At 44.3% G+C, this 25689-nt stretch overlaps 1 protein-coding gene across 1 annotated transcript in view; it reads right to left on the reverse strand.

Moving 5' to 3' along the window:
- The window catches only part of hecw1a (HECT, C2 and WW domain containing E3 ubiquitin protein ligase 1a), a gene marked incomplete at both ends in the record, with an annotated part of 107132 nt that extends 84451 nt beyond the window's left edge, over positions 1 to 22681 (reverse strand). The window contains 4 exons of the mRNA XM_083777707.1: positions 3579 to 3673; positions 16851 to 16961; positions 18161 to 18491; positions 22655 to 22681. Of these exons, the coding sequence (XP_083633833.1) occupies positions 3579 to 3673; positions 16851 to 16961; positions 18161 to 18491; positions 22655 to 22681 (564 nt within the window). The remainder of the gene's footprint in view (positions 1 to 3578; positions 3674 to 16850; positions 16962 to 18160; positions 18492 to 22654) is intronic.
- Positions 22682 to 25689: the final 3008 nt, after the last annotated feature.

The raw sequence follows: 25689 nt of genomic DNA on the forward strand, positions 1-25689 counted from the left end.
ACTCCAGTTCAAAGGAACAGGCAGCGTTTCCACATGCAGCGGAGCTGCAGTACTGTACATGGTTTAACCCAAAGCCACTGAATTAAGTGCCTCCACATTTGTAAACGAGCCCACAGCTTCAATGTACACCACACAACTACACTGTAAAGAAAACACTATTAAATACACAAATGAGCACTGCGTGCGCGGTTGTGACTCCCAAACCACATCCTCTGGTCATTGCATGCCCTGGTCAAACAGCAGCATTAAAACTGGTAGAGATGACAGTCAAATGGCTCCTTTAAAAAAAATGTTTAACCCACCCAATTAACCCATTTTGGGTGGGAACCACTTTTTGTGTTTTAAACATTATGTTATAATTTAACTATTGAAAAATAGCAGATCTAAAAGCTCATAGCGCGCCACCGAGTGGCGCACTACAAGCTTGTAGATCTGAACTTTTTGAAAAGTCGTTCAAATCTGGCGCAAATCATTGAATATATATTTCAGAGCGAACATTTTTAACAAAAGTATTTGCTTATTTGACCCAAAATTATTGGGTCCCTGGAACTACATATTTTGAGATGGGGGTACGTGGCCCAATAGAGATAATTCTGGGGATCCTTGACATGAAAAAGTTTGAGCACCACTGACATAGAAACATAGGTTTTTCAGAAAGATTTTAGGATTTAGAAGCCTTTTTTTATCGACCTCGAACCAAAATTGGTTAATATCATCTGATCACGGACAAACATATATATAACCACTTAAAAACCCTATAATAGATTGTGGGACATTTGGGGAAAATGTTGGAAAGCTTTTATGCCTGTTATGCCCAAAATATGGATGGAATGGTTGAAAGTGATTAACCTATAAGTGAACTCTGAGAGTGAAAACATGTTATGGTAAGGATGCAAGGATAGAAAAGTATGTTTTAAACCCAGAGGAAATGTGATCTACTATTACTCCCGTATGGATACATTTCCGTGCTTTCAGGTTATAAAGTCTAATGTCTGTGTGCTTTTGTGAAAAGCGATCAAGCAAACATACTGTACAGTTTCACAGAGATGGAGAGATTGCCGTGTCTCGTCTGAAAGGCTTTTAAATGGAAAGCATCCATTAAGCAGACCACCTCTGTTTCTTTTCCCTGTAGCATTCCGCCCCGCCTGCTCTTCCTGTCCGTTTACCCCACTATGGGTAGACAAAAAAGGACCAAAAGATGTACAGTACTGCACAATTTAGCAAGCCCAAAGACACTACACTGGTGCCCGGCTGTAGAGCACAGAGTCGGTGACGATGGAAGTTGGAAAACCATGCCCCACCTGGATATGTAATACCCGTTGGGGCCCTCTTTCCAGAGCCCGGGCAGAGGCCTTTTTGACGGTTCTGGACAACCGTGGGTCCGACCCGACTCGACACCGGGCACTGCACTCCCTGCGTGGGTGTGGAACGCGTGTGCCGAATTTGTCGAGATGATTGAGAATATAGGGTTGAATCACATCATTTTCAAATGATCGGAATCGGATTGGGAGCATATTGTCTGTGATTTTGAATATTGTACTATTGTGAGATGTGAAAGAAAGATGTTCTCTAAAATAATATAAATATCGGATCAGGAAAGAATCTGTATCAGATACAAATGATCGGAATCGGATAGGGATCAAGGGACTTCCCTAATAAGACATAACATATTACATTTGAATAATAACGTTGTGCATTTTAACACAAAATAAACATTTCAATTAATTGCATAGAATACATGTGTAAAGTGATAAAGTAACCCATTTAGACCTGAGGCTGATTCTAAAACAGTTTTAGAACAGCTTGTAGATCTGCTATTTTTCAACAGCTAACGTTTAAAATAATGCTTAAAACACCAACGTATAAATCACCTCCCTGCGTGACGTGCACCGTGAGTGAATGAGGTTCCAAACGGAGCAGCCCTGCATGTGTAATTAAACGCCAAAGCACTCTCTGAGCCGCGCTCCTCTTGACCCTGCTCTCTCTCTCTCCAGTGTCCTGCTCTCTCTGACCGCTCTGACCGCTCTCCATCCATCTCCGAGCCAGTAAATAGTCAGCGCTGTAAGCAACTATGTATACATTACTCAAGTGCTGCGCTCGTACGATTGGTAGTACTATGTTGAGGTATTTGTACTTCGGTCAGGAAGACTCACGAATGGATGGAATATATATTTATTGAATATAGAAAGGGGTGCAGTACTTACTGTAGTTTAGACAGTACTTAGTTTATTCGTCAACTACAACCTATCTCAAACCCTCACTTGACCTCCAGACACCTCCCTCTGAGGTGACTAGATTAAGCCAGACTAAATATAAATATAAGATTGAGAAACTTTTAGTACTTCTAGTAAGACTAAACCTTAATTGCCCAGACTCTTCTTCAACAAAGATGGCGAAAGCAAACATTCTTTGTTCTGTACTCATACCATAGTATATGGTACAAAACACTGAAGTCCTTAAAGCAGAAACCTAAACCTAACCTCCCACGGGGCAGCACACCTAAACCTAACCTTAACCCATGTCTAACCAATGACTAGTCTAAACTAAGTATGCACTCCATAAAATGAGCAATATAATATGTATGGTTTGGCGATTCATTGGATTTGCTTTTTAGGTACTCCGATCAAGCGCATATCAGTCCCAACCATAGGGACTCCGAATCCCCCGTACCTAAACGGCAGATGCAAAACGACAGGTGGTAGCTGGGGTGGAGGAGGGTGAGCAGCGAAAGTTTAGCATACAGCAGCACAGCGGAATCAGTGTGTTCAGCAGCAAGCAAGCAGGATGAGTTGAATTAGAATCGCGATTCCCGTTATGAACGATTCAAAATCGATTCATAATTTCCAAAAAAAAGTAAAAATCTGGTTACAGTTACAGGAGTTTTCACTACATGGTGTTTGTGATTTGAAATGTAAGCTTACCCTAATCACAGTAAACATCATGTCTTCAGTCACTCTCAAGTTACTGTAGTCACTTCAGTTGGCTGGAGTAGATTGTGATGAAATCCTATGTATTGAATCGAGAATCATTTTGAATAGAGAATCGTTTTTGGATTGAGAATCGAGTTGAATCGAAATAATCGATTTTGAATCGAATCGTGACCCCAAGAATCGGAATCGAATCGAATCGTGGGACACCCAAAGATTCACAGCCCTGTGCAAACGTCCGGTTTAAATAGCCGGTATGAAGATGGAATGAGTGTGTGATTGGATGAAGGGAATCATGTGAATGTGAACGTGCACTGATGTGGCCCAATGAACGGCCAGCAGCAACTGCACTGAGTTTTCCTGACTGAATTTGCTTTGCGATACAGTATGTCTGTGACAGGCGCGACGCTCATTTTACTTTCCCATTTTCAATACTTTCACTTCTACTCACTTCTGCCTCTCCGAGGCAATTATTCAAAAACTTTTAGTTACTATAGTTACTTTGTAGATTTAGATTATTATTACAAAACATACATTACCCACTTCAGCCATTACACTTTGGCCATTTGAAAATAGCTGAGCTACAAGCTCACAATGCATGTGCGCACGTGCGTGCGTGCGTGTGCGAGAGAGAGAGAGAGAGACACTCACAGGCGCACAGGTGTAGTTGACGGTCACAGTGGGCGTGGTGGCTCTCAGTGCTCCGCTCACACCGTGGTAGTACCGGAAGCAGACCTTGGTCTCCGCTGGAGAGGAGAGGAGAGGAGAGGAGAGGAGAGGAGAGGAGAGGAGAGGAGAGGAGAGGAGAGGAGAGGAGAGGAGAGGAGAGGAGAGGAGAGGAGATCAATATCAATACGAAGCAACTGAAAAACACGTTATTTCAATGGTAGTGGATGGAGGAGAGAAAACGAAACGGTCGAACCACGAAAACGGTTCGACCCAATGGGTGCGAATAGGGGCACAACCACGGGCGGGACTTGACAAAGGGTGAATTATAATATGCATAATATACAGAGTATGCACATGCATCACTTTTCCACCGGGACCCCCACAACGCAGACGCTATTAAATCCAGAGCGACTTACAGTAAGCAAGGACAACACATGGTAATACATCAAACGGTGGCTCAGGGGTAGAGTGGTCGGGTGGGAACCGCACGGTTGCCAGTTCGAACCCTGTGGGCTCCCCCAGAGTTAGTGTCGAAGTGTCCTTGAGCAAGACTCGGAACCCCATAATTGTGCAAGTTGGTGCCTTGCATTCCTTTTTCTATGTTTATGGAGTTTATGGGTTTCGGGAACGGATGGTAATTTACGTCATGTTTGGTCATGTTTGGTTTGAAGTCATCAGGCAGGAAACTACAAGGTCGGAATCAGAAGTACCCAAAATATTTCCCGCAGTCAACATTTTAGGGCCTACCCAATAAAATATGTGATGCGGCGTAGTTTTGCTGATTTTTTTAAATATGCAGGCAATGTAAGGAGGAGTCTGAAGAGGTGAGCAGGGTCGGAAGACTGGGAGTGATATTCTGCAGTTCTCATTGCAAACGGGGACTTTCCCCCCGCAATAAGAGAAAACACTACATAAACTAGTATAGAACCCTGAGGGTATGGGGTTTGGAGTTGCAACGGTAAATTTAAAGAAAATTACTTGGTTACTTTCTACCACAGCGCATATACACAGATAGCATAGATGACAAGTCAGATAGACACTCAGCTGGTTGTCAGCCTCGTTGCTGAGACGTATGGCTGGAGGGGAAAATCGATGCGCTGTAACCTCCTCTCTCTCTCTCTCTCTCTCTCTCTCTCTCTCTCTCTCTAACTTCCATCCTTACTCAATTCCCTGTAGCCAATTCACAATTCACCTCCCTAAACGGAGCAATGGCACAGTTCGATGGATGTCCCATTTTGCGACCACAATCTCTCTCTCTCTCTCTCTCTCTCGATCGATCGATCGGACCTCACAGGTGGACGGAGCATCGGCATTGTCGGGTGAACATCTTGTACTGTGGTAACCGGAAGGCTCGCCCCAAAACACACTTGCCCCCTGTTTGTTTCATTCTTGTATTTTTGTATTTGTGTTTTACTGAGGAAAAGGTTGGGAATAAGGTTAGGTTTAGACATAGTTTTACTGAGGCTACGTTTAGGAATAAGGTTAGGTTTAGGTTTAGTTTTACGTTTAGGAATAAGGTTAGGTTTAGGTGTAGTTTTACGTTTAGGAACAAGGTTAGGTTTAGGTATAGTTTTACGTTTAGGAATAAGGTTAGGTTTAGGTTTAGTTTTACGTTTAGGAATAAGGTTAGGTTTAGGTGTAGTTTTACTGAGGTTACGTTTAGGAACAAGGTTAGGTTTAGGTGTAGTTTTACGTTTAGGAATAAGGTTAGGTTTAGGTGTAGTTTTACTGAGGTTATGTTTAGGAACAAGGTTAGGTTTAGGTGTAGTTTTACGTTTAGGAATAAGGTTAGGTTTAGGTGTAGTTTTACTGAGGTTACGTTTAGGAATAAGGTTAGGATTAGACATAGTTCTACTGAGGTTACGTTTAGGAATAAGGTTAGGATTAGACATAGTTTTACTGAGGTTACGTTTAGGAATAAGGTTAGGTTTAGACATACTGAGGTTACGTTTAGTATTAAGGTTAGGTTTAGGGCATAGTTTTACTGAGGTTATGTTTAGGAATAAGGTTAGGTTTATAGGCATAGCTTTACTGATGTTACGTTTACTAATAAGGTAAGGTTTAGGCATAGTTTTACTGAGGTTATGTTTAGGAATATATAAGGTTAGGTTTAGGCATACCTTTACCGAGGTTACGTTCAGGAATAAGGCTAGTGTAGAGACCTTTTGTTCTTTGTGGTGGTTGACTGAGAGTACCTTTTTCTAACTGACTGGCTTTGTGCAGCAAACTTGACCAAAAAAGGGAAATGAGGAATGTCCAGGCGAAGAATTAAAGTTGAACTCAAAAGGTTTATTTGATCCAAGTTGAAAACAAAAATAAAGATACTTTTAGCATATAACTGTAACTGAGAATAGAAGGAGGTGTAGAACAAAAACCAGACGTAAAAAACTGTGAACCTCCAATCAACAACACCTGGCCCTCTGATGGCCAGGTCATTTATGTCCTCTCTGCCCTGTCTGTAGAGGGTGACAAAGCACACTAACAGGAATGTTAGACATGGCATGATGGCACATACATGATGTGATGGCCTATAGTAGATCGGCTCCTACACACCGGCCCCAATTGTATGGTGTGTATAACTAAATACAATTTATTAATACAAAGTAATGAATGGAGCCGATTCTTCATATTGTGTCAAAATAGAAAATGACTTAACTTAAAAAATGTCTACTGGGGACAGGAGTCGTCTTCAAGCAGCAGACATAGTTTTGTGATGGGTCGTTCAAGAACACTGGTTTGGGTCTTGATCTTCACAGAACGAACTAGGCCTTTGGCATCTGGCATGGTTTCCATCACTCTTCCCAGAATCCATGACCCTCTGGGTGCTGTCGAGTCGACAATCATAACAATGTCACCTGTCTGAATATTTTTCTTCTTACTTGTCCATTTTTGTCGCTCCTGCAACAATGGCAAGTATTCTTGGGTCCACCTTTTCCAAAACAAGTCAGCCATGTACTGAGCTTGTCTCCATCGGCGTTTGATGTACATGTCAGACTTTTGAAAGACCCCCGGTGGTAGAATGGGTTTAGACCTCAAGGTCAGGATGTGGCTGGGTGTCAGTGCCTCCAGATCGTGTGGGTCAGATGACATGGTGGTGATGGGCCGACTGTTGAGAATCGCTTCTACCTCGCACAGGATGGTAAACAGGCCTTCATCATCAAGCACTTGCTGGTGCAAAACTGATAATAGGACTTTTCTCGCCATTCTGATGAGCCTTTCCCACACTCCACCGTGGTGTGATGCTGATGGGGGGTTGAAAGTCCACTTGATGCCATCTTTCAATAAAGAATTCCTCAGTTTGTCCTGGTTCAGATTCATTAGGGCTTCACGTAGTTCTTTATTTGCACCCACCAGATTAGTGCCATTGTCTGAACGGATGTGAGATACTTGACCTCTCCGACATATGAATCTCCGAATGGCATGTACACAAGAGTCTGTGTCTAAGGAGTATGCCATCTCTAAATGCACTGCCCTACTGGTCATACAGGTAAAGATCACTCCATACCGCTTGACAAGGCTTCTTGCTCTTTTTACTTGGATTGGTCCAAAGTAATCCATTCCAACATTTGTAAAGGGTGGCAGATCAGGAATTAGTCGTTCTTGGGGCAGGTCTGCCATTTTCTGTACTTTGGTCCTTCCTGCTACACGTCTGCACACAGTGCACTTGGTGATCACCTTTCTTGCTGCTGAGTTTGCATTTGTGATCCAGTACTTCTTACGAAGCTCAGACATCATGTGATTTCTTCCACTGTGGCCTGTGCACTCATGTATGTGACGTAGTATCAGAGTAGAGATTGGGTGATTTTTGTGCAGGATGATGGGATGTTTTACCTGTTGGGGCATGGCTGCACGGTTGAGACGTCCACCAACTCTTAATAAGCCATTATCCAACACTGGATCCAACTTGAATATGCAGCTTGTTTTTTGCACACAAGATGGTGCCATTTGCAACTTTGCCAATTCTTCAGGGAATGTTTGACTCTGGCTAATTCCAATGATGACTTTTTCAGCCTCTTCCATGTCATCTACAGTGATGTTCTGACCGCTCACAATGGAGTTGAATGGGTGCATTTTTGAAGCAACATTTTTGCTTTGGCAACGTGTAGTTACACCAGTTTCCTTGAGTTCCATTTCCTTTCTCTTTCTTGCAAGTTTTCTCAGAACATCTTTAAACTTCAAGTACCAAGCCACTGCCTTCTTAAGTCTCAGCCAGTCTGAGAAGTGAGTTAGTAGCTGGTCTGTTGGGCTTTGTGTGTTTTGAACATTGGTTGTATATGAGACAACCTTTCTTTTGACCTCTTGGTCATCCACTGGGTTAAACTGTAAATCAACGTAGTTAGCTGGCCAGTCATTTTCAGAATTCATGAGAAACGTTGGACCTTGTATCCATCGTTTGCATTCAACAAACTTCTTGGCACTTAGTCCTCTGGAAGCGAGATCTGCTGGGTTGAAATTTGTGCTTACATACCTCCACTGTGACGCGCTGGTGTTCGCCCGGATCGCAGCTATGCGATTGGCTACAAAGGTGTGGAATCGTGTTTTTTCATTGGAAATGTATTTCAACACAGTCTGACTATCTGTCCAAAAGACAGACTCCTCGAGTTCCAGTTGTAGTTCTGACCTCAGCATTTTGTCCACTCTTACCGATAGTACTGCAGCTGTGAGCTCCATCCTGGGTACTGTGATCTGTTTCAAGGGAGCCACTCTTCCTTTTCCCATCATAAATGAAACTGACACTTCCCCTCTGCTGTTTTTCATCCGTAGGTAGCTCACGGTGCCATATCCATCTTCACTGGAGTCTGAAAAGTGATGTAATTGGGAGCTTGTTGATTCTCCAAAGTCTTTTGGTTTGATGCAGCGAGGCACGCTAAAATCGGTCAGCTTTGTCAGACTAGATGTCCAGTCGGTCCATTTTTTAGATGTTGCTTGTGGAATGTTCTCATCCCATCCATACTTTTCTTTGCATAGTTCCTGGAGCATATTTTTTACAGGAAGGGTTAGTGGGACTAAAAATCCAAGTGGATCATAAACTGAACTTAATACAGAAAGCATTCCTCTTCGAGTGAGTGGCTTTTCTTTCAGTGTGATTTTGAACACAAATGTGTCATTTTCGACATTCCACTGTAGTCCCAGTGCCCTTTCCATGGGGAGCTCCTCTTTATCCAAATCCAACGTTTTAACTTCTTTGGCTCTGTCTTCCTCGGGAATAGCGGAGAGCACAGTGCGACTGTTACTCATCCACTTTGTGAGATGAAATCCTCCCATGTGACAGGCATTTGACAGGTTTTTAACCATTTGTAGAGCATCCTGTTCTGTGGCCATTGACTTCAAACAATCATCAACGTAAAAGTTATTATTAATGGTGCTTGCTATTTCTGGGTGTAAATGAGCCTTGTTGTCCTCGGCTGTTCTTTTCAATGCAAAGCTTGAGCAGCTGGGTGACGAAGTAGCTCCGAATAGGTGAACAAGCATGCGATGTTCGACTGGGCTTTTACTGACATCGCCATTAGGCCACCACAGAAATCTTAGAAAGTCGACGTCCTTTGCAGACACCCTCACTTGATGGAACATTGAGCGGATATCTGCCATAACAGCCACAGGCTCCTTTCTAAATTTCAGAAGCACTCCAATTAGGCTGTTTGTCAAATCAGGGCCTTGCAGCAGCTCAGAGTTGAGTGACTTTCCCTGGTAGGATGCACTGCAGTCAAATACAACTCTTAATGTTTTCTTTTTAGGGTGATACACGCCGTGATGTGGAATGTACCAAACTCTCCCGTCTGTCTTTTTGAGCTGCTCTGATGGTATCATTTCGGCATAGCCCTTTTCAATTACATCAGCTACAAAGTTAATGTACTCTTTCTTGAAATGTTCATTCTTTTCAAATTTCCTTTTCAGCCCTAGGAGGCGCTGTTCTGCAACTGAACGATTATTTGACATGATAAGGTCGTTTCTCCTGAAAGGCAAATCTAGATAATAGTGTCCATCTTTTAGTGTTACACTATTATTTGCACATTTTATGAATGTCCTGTCTTCCATTGACATCTCGGGCTTATCCTCAGATGCCTTCTCACTGAAGTCTTGATTATATTGACTGATCAAGAGCTGCTCTATTTTGTCAATTGAAATTCTATTACATTGGACAGTTGGATGGCAGGTTGTGTCTGTGCCATCATGATGTCCAAGCGGTCCATTGACAATCCACCCCAAATGTGTTCTCACAGCAAACGGTCCATCTCCTTTGCTGTTAATTACCTCCAGTGGTTCCATTACTTTTGGGGCGTCTGTTCCAATCAGCAACTCCACTTCAGCATCGATGACAGGGATGTGCACTTTGTTTAGATATGGCCATTTGGATAGATCCTCCTTTCTGATGATGTTATCTCTAGTTACAGGCATTTCTTTCTGTGTGTAAATGCCTGGAAGAATATAAAAGTCATTAGTGTCCAGTCCAGCCACTTCTAGGCCTGAAACAATGCGTGTTTCGATAACTTTCTTCTGACCCATAGTTCTTAATAAGATGTTAGTTTTTCTTCCTTGAAGGTTGAGTCTAGCCATTAGCCCCGCTGTACAAAATGATGCCGTGCTGCCTGGGTCAAGGAATGCATAAGTATGCACTGTTGTGTTCCCTTTCCTGGCCTTTATTTGAACCGGCACTATTGCAAGTTTGCAGTTGTCTTCACCGGCCCCAGTAAGACCGCTTGTCAGCACGGAAGCCATGGCTTTGTCTTTGGTGATTTCCTTCGTTTCAGATGGGTCTCTGTAAATATGTAGCATTTTGGGGTGCCTTAGGCCGCAAATGCTGCAATTTAGTCTTCGTCTACATGTTGCACTGACGTGTCCTTTGCACATGCAGCCAAAACATATTCCATTCTCTTTTAGAAAAGTGAACTTTTCGTTATGTGTCCTCTTTTCCAACTCTGGGCACAATTCTAGTGCATGCTCTCCTTCACAGAATAAGCATCTCTTTACAGAAAACTGACTTTTCTTTTCCTGGGTTCCTTTTTCTTTTGCAGCCGTCACGGTTGTTGCAAAAATACTTCCTTTTATTTTGGGGTGTGATTGTGACTTGGACCTTCTTGTGTCTTTATTCACTGGGTCGTCTTTAATGTCACCAAAGATGGGATCTGTAATAATTCTGACTTGTTTTTCAAGAAAAAATACAATGTCCTTGAAGCCTGCTCTTCGGCCGTGGTTCTCCTGGAAGTCACATACTATATTTCTCCATTTGTCTCTTAGGCGGTAAGGCAGCTTCTTGATGATTATCAACAGATTAGAAGGCATATCAAGCTCGTGCATGTAGTTGACATCTTCCATGGCATTACAACATCCTCGTAGGAAAAGACTGTAAGCTTGCAGAGCTGTAGTGTCATCAGGTTTTATTGACGGCCATAAAAGAGCCTTCTCCACATAGGCTGTTGAGATTTTATGCTCGTTGCCAAAATGCTCCTTCAGTAGAGACTTAGCCTTCCTGTATCCTCTGTCTGACATCATGTGTAAGCAACTCCTCACAAGTTCCCTTGGTTGTCCTTGGGTATACTGTTCCAGATAATAAAGACAATCTGTGGGATTTGGGTTCTTAGTTTCGATGTTATGTTCAAAGGATTTTATAAAGGTATGATATTTAAGTGGGTCACCATCAAAAATGTGAATTTCCTTCTTGGGCATAGAAGACAGACATTGTTGTTGAATGAGTAGGGCTGTGATTTCGTTTTGTTTCTCCATGACAGAATAGATATTGTTGCTTTGTTCAACTGGACCTCTGGTACCCATCTGGCTTGCCACAGGTGCTGTAGTGCGAGGCCGGACGGCCGGATCCACAGCTCTGCCTGTGACAGTGCCTGCTGGTGCTGGTGCCCCAACATCTCTCTCTGGTATTGGGTTTGCAGTCAGTGAATAGACAGCGCCACCTGTGGGTGCTGCAATTAGAGCTGGTGCCTGTCTGGGTTGTGAGGGGACCTGTCCTGGAGTGGGTTGTGTATGTGATGTGGAAACAGCTGCCTGCTGTCCCCTCTCAAAATATGACCTCATCCCATCTGTCACTTTAGATGTAATAGAAACATCAGATCTCCTTGAACCTAGCACCTTCATTTTTGCCATGTTAGCAGCCATGTTTGTATCCAGCTCCAGCTGTTCTTTTTGTCTTCTTAGCTGCTCCATTTGTACCTCTAGGGCATGTCTATCCTGTATCGTTTTTTGCTGAACGATGAGAGCAGCCATTTCTGCCTCAGCTTTCAATCGTGCTGATGCTGTACTTGAAGCTCTACTAGAACCTTTTGTTTTCTTGCTTGCATTTGATACACTGTCACCAGGTTGAATCGTTTCCTGTAAGTCAACTGTTTCAGATGTTGCCTGTTGTGATTGAGTTACCTGTTGTGACTGATCAGAGTGCATTTGAGCATTAGGTGGCATTGTCTCCTGCCGCCCATCATTTAATTTCACCTCCTGTCTAGCAGGTATTTCAATATGCCGTACATGTCCAACATTCATTTCCACCTCTTCAGGTGAACACATAAATTCAGTAACTGGCCCAGTTTCTTCCACATTACTCATTTCATGCATTGACATTTCATACATTGGCATTCCAAGCTTAACAAACCACAGTTTCACATCCTCCATGAAATCTTTATGGTGTTTTGAAACACGTGAAAACCACACATTCTGATTTTCAAGTTCCTCCTGTGGAATTGATAAGATTAGTGAATCGTGTACTGCTTTTGCATTTTCGTACGCATTTATCAGTTCCCCCATTGTGCTTTGCACATCCTTTGTATTTGCGTCATTTTTCATTAGCCCTTTAATTTCTCTTGTGAGCTCTTTCATTTGTTTCACATGTGAGTGGCGGTCCTTCTGATTCTTTTCAATTTTATTACCCAATGCTTTGGCTGAGAGCTTGACCCTCCTCCTTGTGTCCTCCTCCATTTGATCCATTCTGTTTGTGTCTGTGACGTTTGTGTCACTCATTTTCCATTTCCAACATGTAATTCACAGCAAGAATACACAGCAGGGGTGCACACAACACCAGCCAAAATCCAAACAATAGTCCCCAATGGACCAGCAGTAGTACTTCTTTCAACTGTGTTCAAATTCAACCAAATACACAGAAGAGAAGAACCTGCTATACAATACGATTGTATTTCTCACCAATGGCTGTGATGCTTTGCTGCTTGTTCAAACATTTTCATTGCTGTTGTCCATATGTCACTCCAAACTGAGTCACATTCTTCTCCAATCCAGAAATCAATCCGTCCAAACTCCATGAATCCATGTTGTCCATTTAGTCCTGTACTCCAGAAAGGTAGTTTTTTACAATAACTGTAACTGAGAATAGAAGGAGGTGTAGAACAAAAACCAGACGTAAAAAACTGTGAACCTCCAATCAACAACACCTGGCCCTCTGATGGCCAGGTCATTTATGTCCTCTCTGCCCTGTCTGTAGAGGGTGACAAAGCACACTAACAGGAATGTTAGACATGGCATGATGGCACATACATGATGTGATGGCCTATAGTAGATCGGCTCCTACAGCTAGGTTTAGACATAGTTTTACTGAGGTTATGTTTAGGAATACCTGGTCGCAACCATTCCGGGTCGGAATGTAGTTCTATGGGCTCCATTTCCGTCACCTTAGCGGTGACGAAAATCCCTATCCCTAAACTTCTTTGCCTTGTTTTTACTATTTTGCATTTTGAATAGTTAAAATGGCCAGTTTTTTATGTGCAATGGTGTATTAACTTTGTATTTAGGGTTTCTTCCTGGAGGCTGAACCCTTGACAGTCAAACGGGCCAATGAAATAAACAGTAATATAGTGACAACACACTATCAGCCCCTCCCCGGCCCTAACCCCTCCCCCTGCATCATACAACTACAGCTTCAGTTCAGGTCGATCACCACCCATCACCACCCACCAGGCAAACCAGGCATACTTAATTAACTGGTGGGCGTGTCCACATAAAGCATGATTTTAACAAATATTGTACACTTTTTGGAAAAAGGTTCTTCCCCCTTATATTATAATAATACCTGATGATCATGTTTTAGGGTGGAAAAAAATCATGGCACTCCATCTTTAAACAGTGTAAATTAAGTAGAAAGTACTCATTATGCAGAATGGCCCATTTCACACCTTTTCAAATGTATAAATACATCATTTAAAAATAGCCGATGTACAAGCTCACAATGCGTCACCATGTGACATATTTTCAAATCAGCCTCATGGTGGCGCTATCCTCCTGGTGGAGATCTGTGCCCAGAAGGGCACTTTTTCTAGTTACCTTTGTTTTCTTGGCATTGAGCTTGAGGCCATCAACTCTGTACTTAAAGAATGTCCCTTTTCACACGTTTTCAAGTGTATAAGGACTATTTGAAAATAGCAGATCGGCTATTTTCAAAAATGTATACAGGGCTGAAATGTATGGTATATAAGAATACTCAAAATCTACAAAGTCACTAGTAACTAAAGGTTTCAAATAATTGTAGCTGCACTTAAGTACAGTACGTAAATAAATCTACTTGGTTATACTTTACACCACTGATGGTTATAATGTTCTGACCTTTCAACTTCAAGGACTGCGACAAAAAATAAATCTCCCAAACGCATGTCAGATAGACACTCGGCCGTTTGTCGAATGCAGAGAGTTATGGCTTGTGGGAAGGTCGATGCACTGTAACCCTCTCTCTCTCTCTCTCCCCTACTTTTCTTATCTGTGCCTTCCATCCTTACTCAATTCCCATAGCCGATTTACAACTCACCTCCCTAAATGCATCAATGGCACGGTTTGACAAATGTTCCATTCTTGCAAACACAGTATTCTCTGCCTTCCTGTCCTTTCCCCCGATTGCAAGCAAAGTGAGGGTTAGAGGAGAACCATTGTTGCCGAAAGGTTGCCAGTTCGATTCCCCGGACGGGCAGGACAAATCTGGGTGGGGAAGTGAATGACATCACTCACCCAACACCACTGAAGTACCATTGAGCAAGGCACTGAACCCCCAACTGCTCCCCCTGGAGCTGCTTAGTGGCCAACAGTATAAGACTGTGGTTGTACTGGTCAGCTCCCAGGTTTTAATGTGTGTTTCTGCGTGCGTGTGTGTGTGTGTGTGTGTGTGTGTGTGTGTGTGTTTCTATGTGCAGGGCGTTGCTGAAAATGAGCACCTGTGCTCATTAAAATATATCAAAGCAACTTAAAAACTGGGGGTGAGTAGTGTTATGGGGTGCATACTTAGTTTAGAAGTGAAAGTACATTGTAACATTAACATTACAAAGTAACATTAAATGAAAGCATTCACTTGCTGTGTTATTTGATCCGAACTGAATATCAGAGTTTCCAACAATGTCAAATGTGCCTACATTTACCATGGACACTCGTCAACAGGGTAAGTAGGACAGTGAGTAGAGTATAATGAAACAAGTCAATACAAAGTAACTATACCAGGCAGGTAAACAATGTTCCCCCGAATTTTCCATCGGTCTGAGCAAACACTCCAACCTTCTGAGTGCAACATGAAAACTGCGGAGCGCACTTTGTACATTACACTCATGTCATGGTATGGCTTATTCAGAACTATAGAATAAGTAACAGTTGCATTACTTTAAAAAAAAGCATAGGGTTATCCATTATTATGTTTGCGCGGGCAAACATAATAATGGATAACCCTATGCTTTTTTTGTGTATTTAGAGTGGAGAGAAGTGCTGGCACCTGGAGCTGTGGTTAATGCTACAATTAGCACTAAAGTAATATATTGAACTAGAAAAAGTGCCCTTCTGGGCACAGGTCTCCACCAGGTTATCCACAGATCCGTGCAGTTAGAGGTAAAAACACTTTTCGGCCAGTTATAGCGCCACCTTGAGGCTGAGTTGAAATTGTTCATGTGGCATTTTGTCCTCGGCCTAGTGGGAATGTGGGTGCACAATTTCACGGAAATCACGCGATGTGTTCATGATTTGCAGCATTTTGTTTGAAACTGAGCACTCCTGTGAACTTTGGAAGCCAATCTTAACCAATCAGGATGGAGTGTGAGAAATATGAAAGACCGGTTTGGTTGAATGGCTCTAGAGAGACTGTGTACCAATTTGCGTGATGTTTGGACAAAATCTGTAGGTGTGCTGTGCAAAAACCTGTTTTGCACAAAGCGGCCTCCTGGTGGCGCTATAACAGGCCGTTCTGGAAAGTTTGGGGCAGAGGTTCATGGTTGGCATCCAGGGAGTGTGTGTGCAAAATTTGGCATCGACCGGGTTAACGGTGGCTGAGATTAGCTGGTCACGGACGGACGGACACACGGACACACGGACACACGGACGGACGGACGGAGTGCAAAACATACTCTCCCCATCTCCCCATGCCTTCGGCTGGTGGAGACAATAACAAACATATACGTGTTAAGGCTATACTGGCATTATAGAGATGGAGGTGGACTAGTGAGAGTCTAGATGAGATTATCTCTCCTTCATTGTGGGACTGCAGAACTCTGGAGATATGTCAACACAACAAATACAATGTGAATAATTGTGAACTTCAGCTTCAGTCAATGTTTTAGTTTGTACCTGGAGGAGTAAGTGTGTTATCTCTGCTGTGCACAGGGGAACCATGTGTTTCATTATTCAGTCGCTTTCCATGTGCGACACAATATGTGTTTACAGTTTAAGTAGCAGCAGGCGCAGCCACGCTGTTCAACGTAATCGTTTCGGACAAAACAAAACCAGCGGCAGTTGCTGGACCAACGGTAAAGCACGGAGTAGGACGTGTGCGTGCGTGCGTGCGTGCAACGTGCAATCCGTGCATGCGTGCATATTTTCTATCTAAATAACAGACCCAACTTAGCATCTGTGTACAAACAGCATACGTACATCTAAAAAAATGACACCGTCGCGGTCTCACATATGTAGCAGCCAAATAGCAAAAGTAGCAGACCTACAAGCTCAAAATGTGTCGTTTTGTGCCACGTTTCAAGCTTATAATAATAATAATAATCGTTATTGTCCCGAAGAATATTTATCTTCACAGATCTGTTCAAACACCCACATCAAAAACAACACAGCACATAACACCAAGACAATACAAAAACATGAGGTCCCCAGACTCCCCACTGTATACAGAACCATCCTATCGGCGGGGCAGTTAGCTTAATGCTACGTTGGCTGAGGGGATAAAACTCCCAATGAAATGGACCACGTCAAAGTTCTGTGTCTATGTCTATAGATGGCATGAGGTTCAAAAAGCAATACAGGACGATCAGGATAAATAGCGTGCATACTTACAGTCGGTCCGAAAATAGGAGCCCGCCTCGACCTTCCAGACGATCTGTCCTCTGTGAGAGCCGTTGACTCCTCTGTTCTTGTAGTCCAGGAAGTTCTCCGACAGAACCTCGTCTGAGGAAGAGAGAGAAGAGAGGTGAACCACTGTCACTGTGTCACATACACATCTCTACAGAACCTCGTCTAAGGAATGGGGATGAGAGGTGAACCACTGTCACTGTGTCACATACACATCTCTACAGAACCTCGTCTGAGGAATGGGGATGAGAGGTGAACCACTGTCACTGTGTCACATACACATCTCTACAGAACCTCGTCTAAGGAATGGGGATGAGAGGTGAACCACTGTCACTGTGTCACATACACATCTCTACAGAACCTCGTCTAAGGAATGGGGATGAGAGGTGAACCACTGTCACTGTGTCACATACACATCTCTACAGAACCTCGTCTAAGGAATGGGGATGAGAGGTGAACCACTGTCACTGTGTCACATACACATCTCTACAGAACCTCGTCTGAGGAATGGGGATGAGAGGTGAACCACTGTCACTGTGTCACATACACATCTCTACAGAACCTAGTCTGAGGAATGGGGATGAGAGGTGAACCACTGTCACTGTGTCACATACACATCTCTACAGAACCTCGTCTGAGGAATGGGGATGAGAGGTGAACCACTGTCACTGTGTCACATACACATCTCTACAGAACCTAGTCTGAGGAATGGGGATGAGAGGTGAACCACTGTCACTGTGTCACATACACATCTCTACAGAACCTCGTCTGAGGAATGGGGATGAGAGGTGAACCACTGTCACTGTGTCACATACACATCTCTACAGAACCTCGTCTTAAACCATTTTGGGCGGGAACCCCTTTTGGTGTTAGCATTATGTTATGCTTTAGCTATTGAAAAATAGCGCAGAGTGGCACGCTATGAGCTTATTTTAGTAGCCTATTTTAGAGCCGAATAAAAGTCGGTTCGGCTCTGTAGAGCATACAATGTGACGTCATATGAGGTGCGGGGGGGACGGGTATACCGTCCTAAAGTCGGCTCTTTTTTTCTGACGAGCTGAAATCATTTCGGCACTACAGCTGTAAAATAGGAGTATGAATCGGCCCTAATCCTGGGGCCGAGGCTAGATGGAGGCTGTTTCTCTACCATGGGAGTCCTATATGGGGGCTAGCCGCGGAAGCTAAAATAAGGTATGAGGAATCACGTCATTAGCATGATTAGTGTTAAGATGACCCAATGTTATATCCATAGAAAGAAAATAAATAAAACAAGAACTTCCGGGCTGGAAACTCACCGACGAGGTACATGCCGATCCAGTCGCCGGCGTCCACCTCCTCCTTGATGTCCCAGGTGATCAGCAGCTCGCGCGTCTGTCCGATGGCGTAGCGCGAGGAGCTGGCGGCCAGCGTGGAGCGGCTGTCCGACGACACCAGGTCCGCGTCGCTGGTGGAGCGAGGCAGCGCCAGCAGCAGCGGCTCGCGGTTCAACCCGCTCAGCGCGTAGCTCTCGGGGCTGTAGCCGAGGCCGCCCGCGCCGCCGCTGTCCTTGCAGCGGCCACGTGTCTGGCTGCTCCGCGTCGGGGAGGCCATCGCCGCCAGGCCCAGCAACCTGTTCTGGTACAAGTTCTATACACATGCAACGCACGCACGCACGCACACACACACACACACACACACACACACACACACACACACACACACACACACACACACACACACACACACACACACACACACACACACACACACACACACACACAAGATCAGTTTGCATGCATGTTCGAGCCCATTTAGACCTGGGAAAAGATTCTACAAATGTCTTCCAAATTGTGATGTTTCTATGTCAGTAGCCTGGAACTCACCTATGCTTTTTATGGCATAGGCAGCTCCCGGCAGGATCCGCCGGGAGAAACTATGCGCAGCTGCGCGACATGAGCGACAGAGAGAGAGAGAGGAGTGTGTGTGTGTGTGTGTGTGTGTGTGTGTGTGTGTGTGTGTGTGTACATGTGTGCGTGTGTGTGTCAATGTAACAAAGGTGCAGACGATCAGAAATCAGCAGAGAGTGAGCAATGTTTGGCTACTCTATGCCGAATTGAAGTGGACTCAGACACAGACTTTTTTTTTTCTCCATGGAAATAAAAACGTCTGGGTTTCCGAGGCTACTATGTCAGTGGTTATCAAAGTTTTTTCATGTCAAGAAGGACCCCAAAAACTAGATGTAATTGGCCGCCGACCCCCATCTGAAAATAGGCTATGTTGTTCCAGAGGCTAGGACTGGGGTGATGTGGCACCTTGCTTCTACTGGTCCTGGTTAGCAGTCTGGCTGCAGCATTTTGAATAAACTGGAGCATTTAAGGTGAAGAGTGAATTGCAGTAGTCCAAACGTACAGTCGTTTATTCGTTATGTGTTGCAACTGGTAAGGGAATCGCATCCACCCACTCACACACAGCAAAACACAGAGTCTTAGACTTAGGCATGCGTGAATGCACACGTGGTACTGTAGTAGCACCAGGGTAATGCAGAAAGACAGGCAAGGCAGTAGGCAGCGTAGCGCAGTGGGGGAGGGGTGACACCCACGGAGCATGCTGGCAAAAACTACTACTACTACTACTGCTACGCAGAGGGATTTCGTCTTGTTTTTCCCCCTCCCCACCTTTTTGCATCTAGCATATTGAGGTTTATTCGCCTCATGTTTCATGCCAGTGTTACTGTTAACCCATTTTGACCTGAGATCAGATTTTTAAAAAAAAATCTACATCCTGACACTTTTCTGAAAAAGCTATGTTTCTATGTCAGTCGTTCTTCGATTTTTCAAAAATAGCAGACCTACAAGCTCGTAGCGCGCCACTCGGTTTACGTGAAATCTTTCACAGACTTTCCTACTACACTGAGGAATATATCCCACCCTTTTCACTTTGGCCTGTTATAGCGCCAACAACAGGTGGATTTTTGCTAAACACATTTTTGGAACAAAATGCCTCAAATTATCCAATTGCCATCCAAGGCGTAAGAAGAAATGTCACCCTTTTCACATTGGCCTATTATAGCGCCACCAGGAGGCCACAACCTGACCTGCCCTGGTGGAGACCTGTGCCCCGAGGGGCACTTTATCTAGTTGTTGCTGTTTTGTTTTGTAGTGGAGTGCTTTGGATATCACTGCATGTCCAGAAACTGCCACATATAATGCAGTGTTTGCCGCTTGTGGGGGTGTTGCTGCAAGCAAAACTCCAAGATGTGAACTATTCTATACTGCAGTGATGAGCAGTACTAGTATCCAGTATCCCTCCAATGTGAACTATTCTATGTTCAGTGGACTGTTACAGAGCTCGCAAGTACATGAACTCTATGGAAAATACGCAAGTTATGTATATAACTATGGTTCTATGAATACCGGATGACCACCAGAGGACGGTGTTTTCAACACCTGGATATACATCGTGCGCACGCGCAGAGGTCGAATATTAATACCAACAATGTCACTCGTGACCCCCTGTGGGCGTACCGATATAGGTGCCCAGTTCACAGGGTTCATCCTCATGAAATCTTTTCGTCAGGATTCCGAGTGACAATGAACTCTGGCGGTCATCCGGTATTCATAGAACCTGTTCTGCCCTTACTATACGTTGGTGTACAGTCTGTATGGCTTGGCAGACAGCTAACAAAGTTCCCAATAAAGCTCCAAAAGGCAGTGGTCTGCGTGGCAAGTGGCAGGTCTGTTAGGTAGCAGGCCCAAACATCCGGCCTGGAACGACAGGCAGAGTGTTAAGTGTCCCACTGTACTTCCCTGGAAGTGGGGCCTGTTAGAATGCTGAGTCTATAATCGATGTGCAAGCTAGCTCAGCTGTACAGTTGCACATACGCAACATGTGTCCCCTGCATTTACCCATCATATTGCTACTAGGAGCAATGAGCAGCCATTCTACAGCGCTTGGGGAGCAATTAGGGGCTCAGACCGCGACACACATGGACACATTGCTGGCCGGATCTGGCATTGAACCCTGGACATCCACGGGCTCTAGGTCGCCAGGCGGGCTCACTAATCCGCCATGGCCGCCCCTTGGGGCCACACTAGGCCCCAACATCATCAGGGTAGTTAGTTACCACGTAAGCTAACGCCCCAGAACAAGCATCATCCATAGGTGCCGTGCCATCCAGGCCAGAGGGCCAGGATGGGGTGACCATTAAGGGACCGTTTAAAACGTCCCAGTCCAGCTGCCGTGGCATGGATCTAGTTGGCAGACCAGTGACTCTACACTGCGTGCGGCCATGGGCAATAGCCATACTAGCTCAAAGTCTTCATCTAGTGAGAGAAGCATTGCTGGCATTAAGTCCAGGGTTAGGGACCCTGTCTCGGTCACCCACAGAAGGCAATCTAAAAGGTCAGTGCTACTCATCACAGACCATGAGTAGCGGCTCTGCAAACAGCAGTGAAAAGAGCAGCACCCATTTATCCGTGGGAGGCAAATCAGCCACCACCACAGCCAACACAGTTGACATACGTGCCAGCAGTATGCAGCCTCAACATCAATATCTTCAAAATGGCCTTGGATCGTCTCGGGATCCCCCAGAATGAAGTTACTAATGCTGATCTGGAGAGGAAGCCTGCAGCTCTCGGTGTGGAGCCGTTTCCCTCGCGACCAGACTATGGATAAGCGGTTGGAGATGGATGGAAGAATGAACCACAGCCATAGCCTGTGTCCGGCACCCAAGTCGAAACACGACTACAGGCGCAAGTGATGGACCTCCTCTGTGGGACCAGAGAGGACCAGCATGTTGCACTAATCCATGAACGGCAGCAGAGCGAGACACTAAATACTACTGGTTATGTAGTTGTAGCGAAAGAGCGAGAATCACTCAAGCTACAGTGTCAAGTAGTGCCCTAGTATAGTGGCAAAGCCAAACACTTGGACTGTCATATACCACCATTTTATTACCAAGCATATTAGTAATATCTGAACAGCAGCAGAGTGATGTACACTCAAGCTATGACAGCAAGCAGTATACTGCACATGCCGAAGCAGTAGTGAGTACCAGGTATACAATGTCGTGGTTATACGAAGATCTAGCCCTCGGCAGTTCGCTATGGGGCGCGTCCAACTTGGCGGGCAACAGAAACACTTATAGTACCCTCACATTCTATTAAGTATATAAGAGAATGGGCCTCTTTTGAGTCATGACATAGTACGTGCCCTCTCGAGCGAGGGCATACAATCACATACTCGCACATGCCTCGCTTATATCTTATATAACCACGGTTACTGTGCGAGGAACATGTCCTCGGTACTAGTGAAAAATGACCATAAGTACACAGTATGTCAACAATACTATGTATGGCACAATGAGTGCTGGCATTTTCTTCACCTCAACTTATCAGTACAGTTACCAATACTATGCAGACATAGGGGAGAGCACTCGAACCCAGGCCCAGTGGCGTATCTACAATAAGGCGAGGACAGGCTGTACAATTCCATTTTCTGCCTGGCCAAGATATAATTCTTGCCTGCTCAAAATGTAATTCCTGGAAACGCCACTGCCCATGCCAAGTAGATAGTTTGATAACCACGCAATGGTAAAGCGATAGACGCTTGAACCATTATATTAGTAATTATACTGCCAAGCACAAACGGGTATTACCCGAACAGCAGCTGAGCGGATCACACTCAAGCTATGAGATACAAGCTGTGATGTTAGGCATGCTGCACACAGTGACAACATTGTCATATTCATGCTTTATGACTTTTACTTACAAGTAACGGAGCATTTCTACATTGCAAGTATTGACACTGACCTTGATACTACACAGGTGCATCAGCATTATGACGACGGCTCAACTCACAGAACACCAATACCTGGAGGATGGGGGGGGGGGGGGGGGGGAGGGAGGAGGGGGGTGTTACTTAACACTGCAACAAAGCAAAGAGACAGCGACAATGGATTGGAACATTGTGTGATGTTGTTGTGGCTGTCAGAGAGAGAGAGAGAGAGAGAGATAGAGAGAGAGAGAGAGAGAGAGAGAGAGGGGGAGAGGGGGGGGGAGGGATCGAGGGAGAGAACAGAGAGATAGATAGATAGATAGATAGATAGATAGATAGATAGATAGATAGATAGATAGATAGATAGATAGATAGATAGATAGATAGACAGATAGATAGATAGATAGATAGATAGATAGATAGATAGATAGGGGGAGAGAAACCATGCGTGCATGTGTGTATAGTGTATGATAGAATAGTACACACAATGGTAACATTTGTGACAGCAACAGCTTTCACATGCCATATCTTTGCCAGATAAAGATATGATATGAATCACTGGGAGGCAGAACATGAAAATAAAACGACAGAAAAACATTTCAAAGACAAAATGTTGAACAGAGAGGCTCTTTGGCCACAGACTTGTCCAAATGTGCTGACCTCATCACGTGTGTGATGACGGCTATATGGACGTTTTTAAGCACGTGTTTTTCATGCAAAACTAATGCTTGATTCAGAATCATGAAAACCCTCTAGTTTGACACGTCACATGTTACTATACGTAAAGCATAATGACATTTTGGATCATCTTGGATTAAGGCAAATGTAGGGTATTAGCAGTGAGCAGATCAGGTTAGATTTTTTTTATCCTGGCTAGTAGACCTAATTTCCTGTCAGAATCAGTTGGAAAACAAAATAAAGCAATTTTGTCCAATCTCTGCCATTTAATTATTGGACTACACACACATACAAGTATACCGAATGGCACTGAGTTTGCACAAAACCACACTCCCTCATGTAAAGACACATACAGTAGCAGTGTTGTTTTTGGAATCAAATTTTTATTTTAGTTTTAATCATAGTCTCTTGAATAGTTTTCATTTAGTTTTAGTCACATTTTAGTCACCTGAAATGTTTTAGTGTTAGTCAATTTTTTTGTTAGTGTATATACAACACTGTATAGGTTATACACAGTAAATAAGTTTGTTTTCTGTTTCTGTTTATTTTATTAATTTTTTTGCTGCATTGTATGCTTTGGCAATACTGTAGTTATTACATTCATGCCAATAAAGCTAATTTAATTGAATTGAGAAGCCATGAATGTATATATTACTACATGGCTTGGTTGAATGCTTGATTCTGATTGGTCAATCGCCGAAGACAGCAACTTGTTATTTCTGGATAATAACAGACCACTGCAGCCTAATCAAACGCTCAGAGCACCTGCTGCGCCCGCTTGATTTACTGCTGTTTCCAACATGACAGCCATGTAAACACACACACACACACACACACACACACACACACACACACACACGTCATTTACAGCGAAACATTGCTCTCAAAACATTTTTTTGAAAACATTTGAAGCGATAAATAGACGAAAATGGATTCTATTTGATCAACTCACTTCCTTGCTTGTAGATTGCTTTAGCTATTTTTCAATAGCTAAAGTATAATGCTTAAAACACCAATGGGGGTTCCCGCACAAAATGGGTTAAATTGGTACCACGACTACTGCTGCTGTCACCCCTCCTTAAATAAAAAAATAAACCTAAATAAACCTAAACCTCCCATCCCCGGACCGGTGACACAGACCCGCCCAGCTGTTGGCTGGATTAGCTCCGGAGTGTCGCACGCACGCAGCCACACATGCACGTGCGCGCACACTCTCACACTGTCACACTCTCACACACACACACACACACACACACACACACACACATGCGCGATCCCTATAGGGACTCTCGCCAGTCATCCTCGGTACGAGCTACGCCACCATCATAATTGCCCTAGATAATGGAAGTAGTACGCCGCGGTGTTGATGTTTAATTCAGTGCACGTCGCTGCCTGCGGGGAAGGCTCGAACCGCGCGAGTCATCCCGGGTGTTAATCTTTCAATTAGCACTCCGCAGTTTTTGCTGTTATGACTGGAGATGAGCTGCCCTTGCACTAGACTGGAACTCACCTAGATGCTTTCTATGGCATATAGGCAGCTCCCAGCAGGATCCGCCGGGAGAAACTAGGCGCAGCTGCTGGACATGAGACTAATTAATTAGAGCGACAGAGAGAGAGAGGAGTGTGTGTGTATGTGTGTGAGTGTGTGCGTCAATGTAACAAAGGTGCAGACGATCAGAAATCAGCAGAGAGGGAGCGACGTTTGCGCAGCTGTATGCCGAATTGAATTGGCTTTTCTTTTCTCCCTGGAAATAAAAACGTCTGGGTTTCTAGTATACTCTTGCACTGACTAAAGCTTTGTGGTTTCCGCACCAAATGGACAAGCCAAAAACTCTCGGCACACCTGTATTTTCATAGCGGAAAATAGCCAATCTACAAGCTCACACAAGCTCACAAAACTGTGTGGATGTGTGGATTAGGGGAGGACTAAATAGCTACAGATTGAGTGGTTAAAAGATGCATTTTTTGTATCTTTTCTGTATCTAGAATGATAACGTGATGTCATTGACAGTAATGGCTGAAAACCTCCCAAGATGGCACACACCTGTTCATTAATTGAACTAAATGAAAAGCCTACAGCTAGTTCAAAATGCTGCGGTGCGTGTGCTGACAGGTACCAGAAGAAGCGACCATATCACTCCTTCACTGGCCTCTCTACACTGGCTCCCGGTGGACCAGGCCTCTTCACGGAGCCCATCAGAAGTGTGACCGTGGACCAGGCCTCTTCACAGAGCACGACCTGGACCAGACGTGGACCAGGCCCCTCCACGGAGCCCACCAAAGTGTGACCGTGGACCAGGCCTCTTCACAGAGCACGACCTGGACCAGACGTGGACCAGGCCCCTCCACGGAGCCCACCAAAGTGTGACCGTGGACCTCACAGTGCACGACC

The sequence above is a fragment of the Protomyctophum parallelum genome (genome assembly GCF_964188405.1).
Source record: "Protomyctophum parallelum genome assembly, chromosome: 12".
Classification (NCBI taxonomy): Eukaryota; Metazoa; Chordata; class Actinopteri; order Myctophiformes; family Myctophidae; genus Protomyctophum; species Protomyctophum parallelum.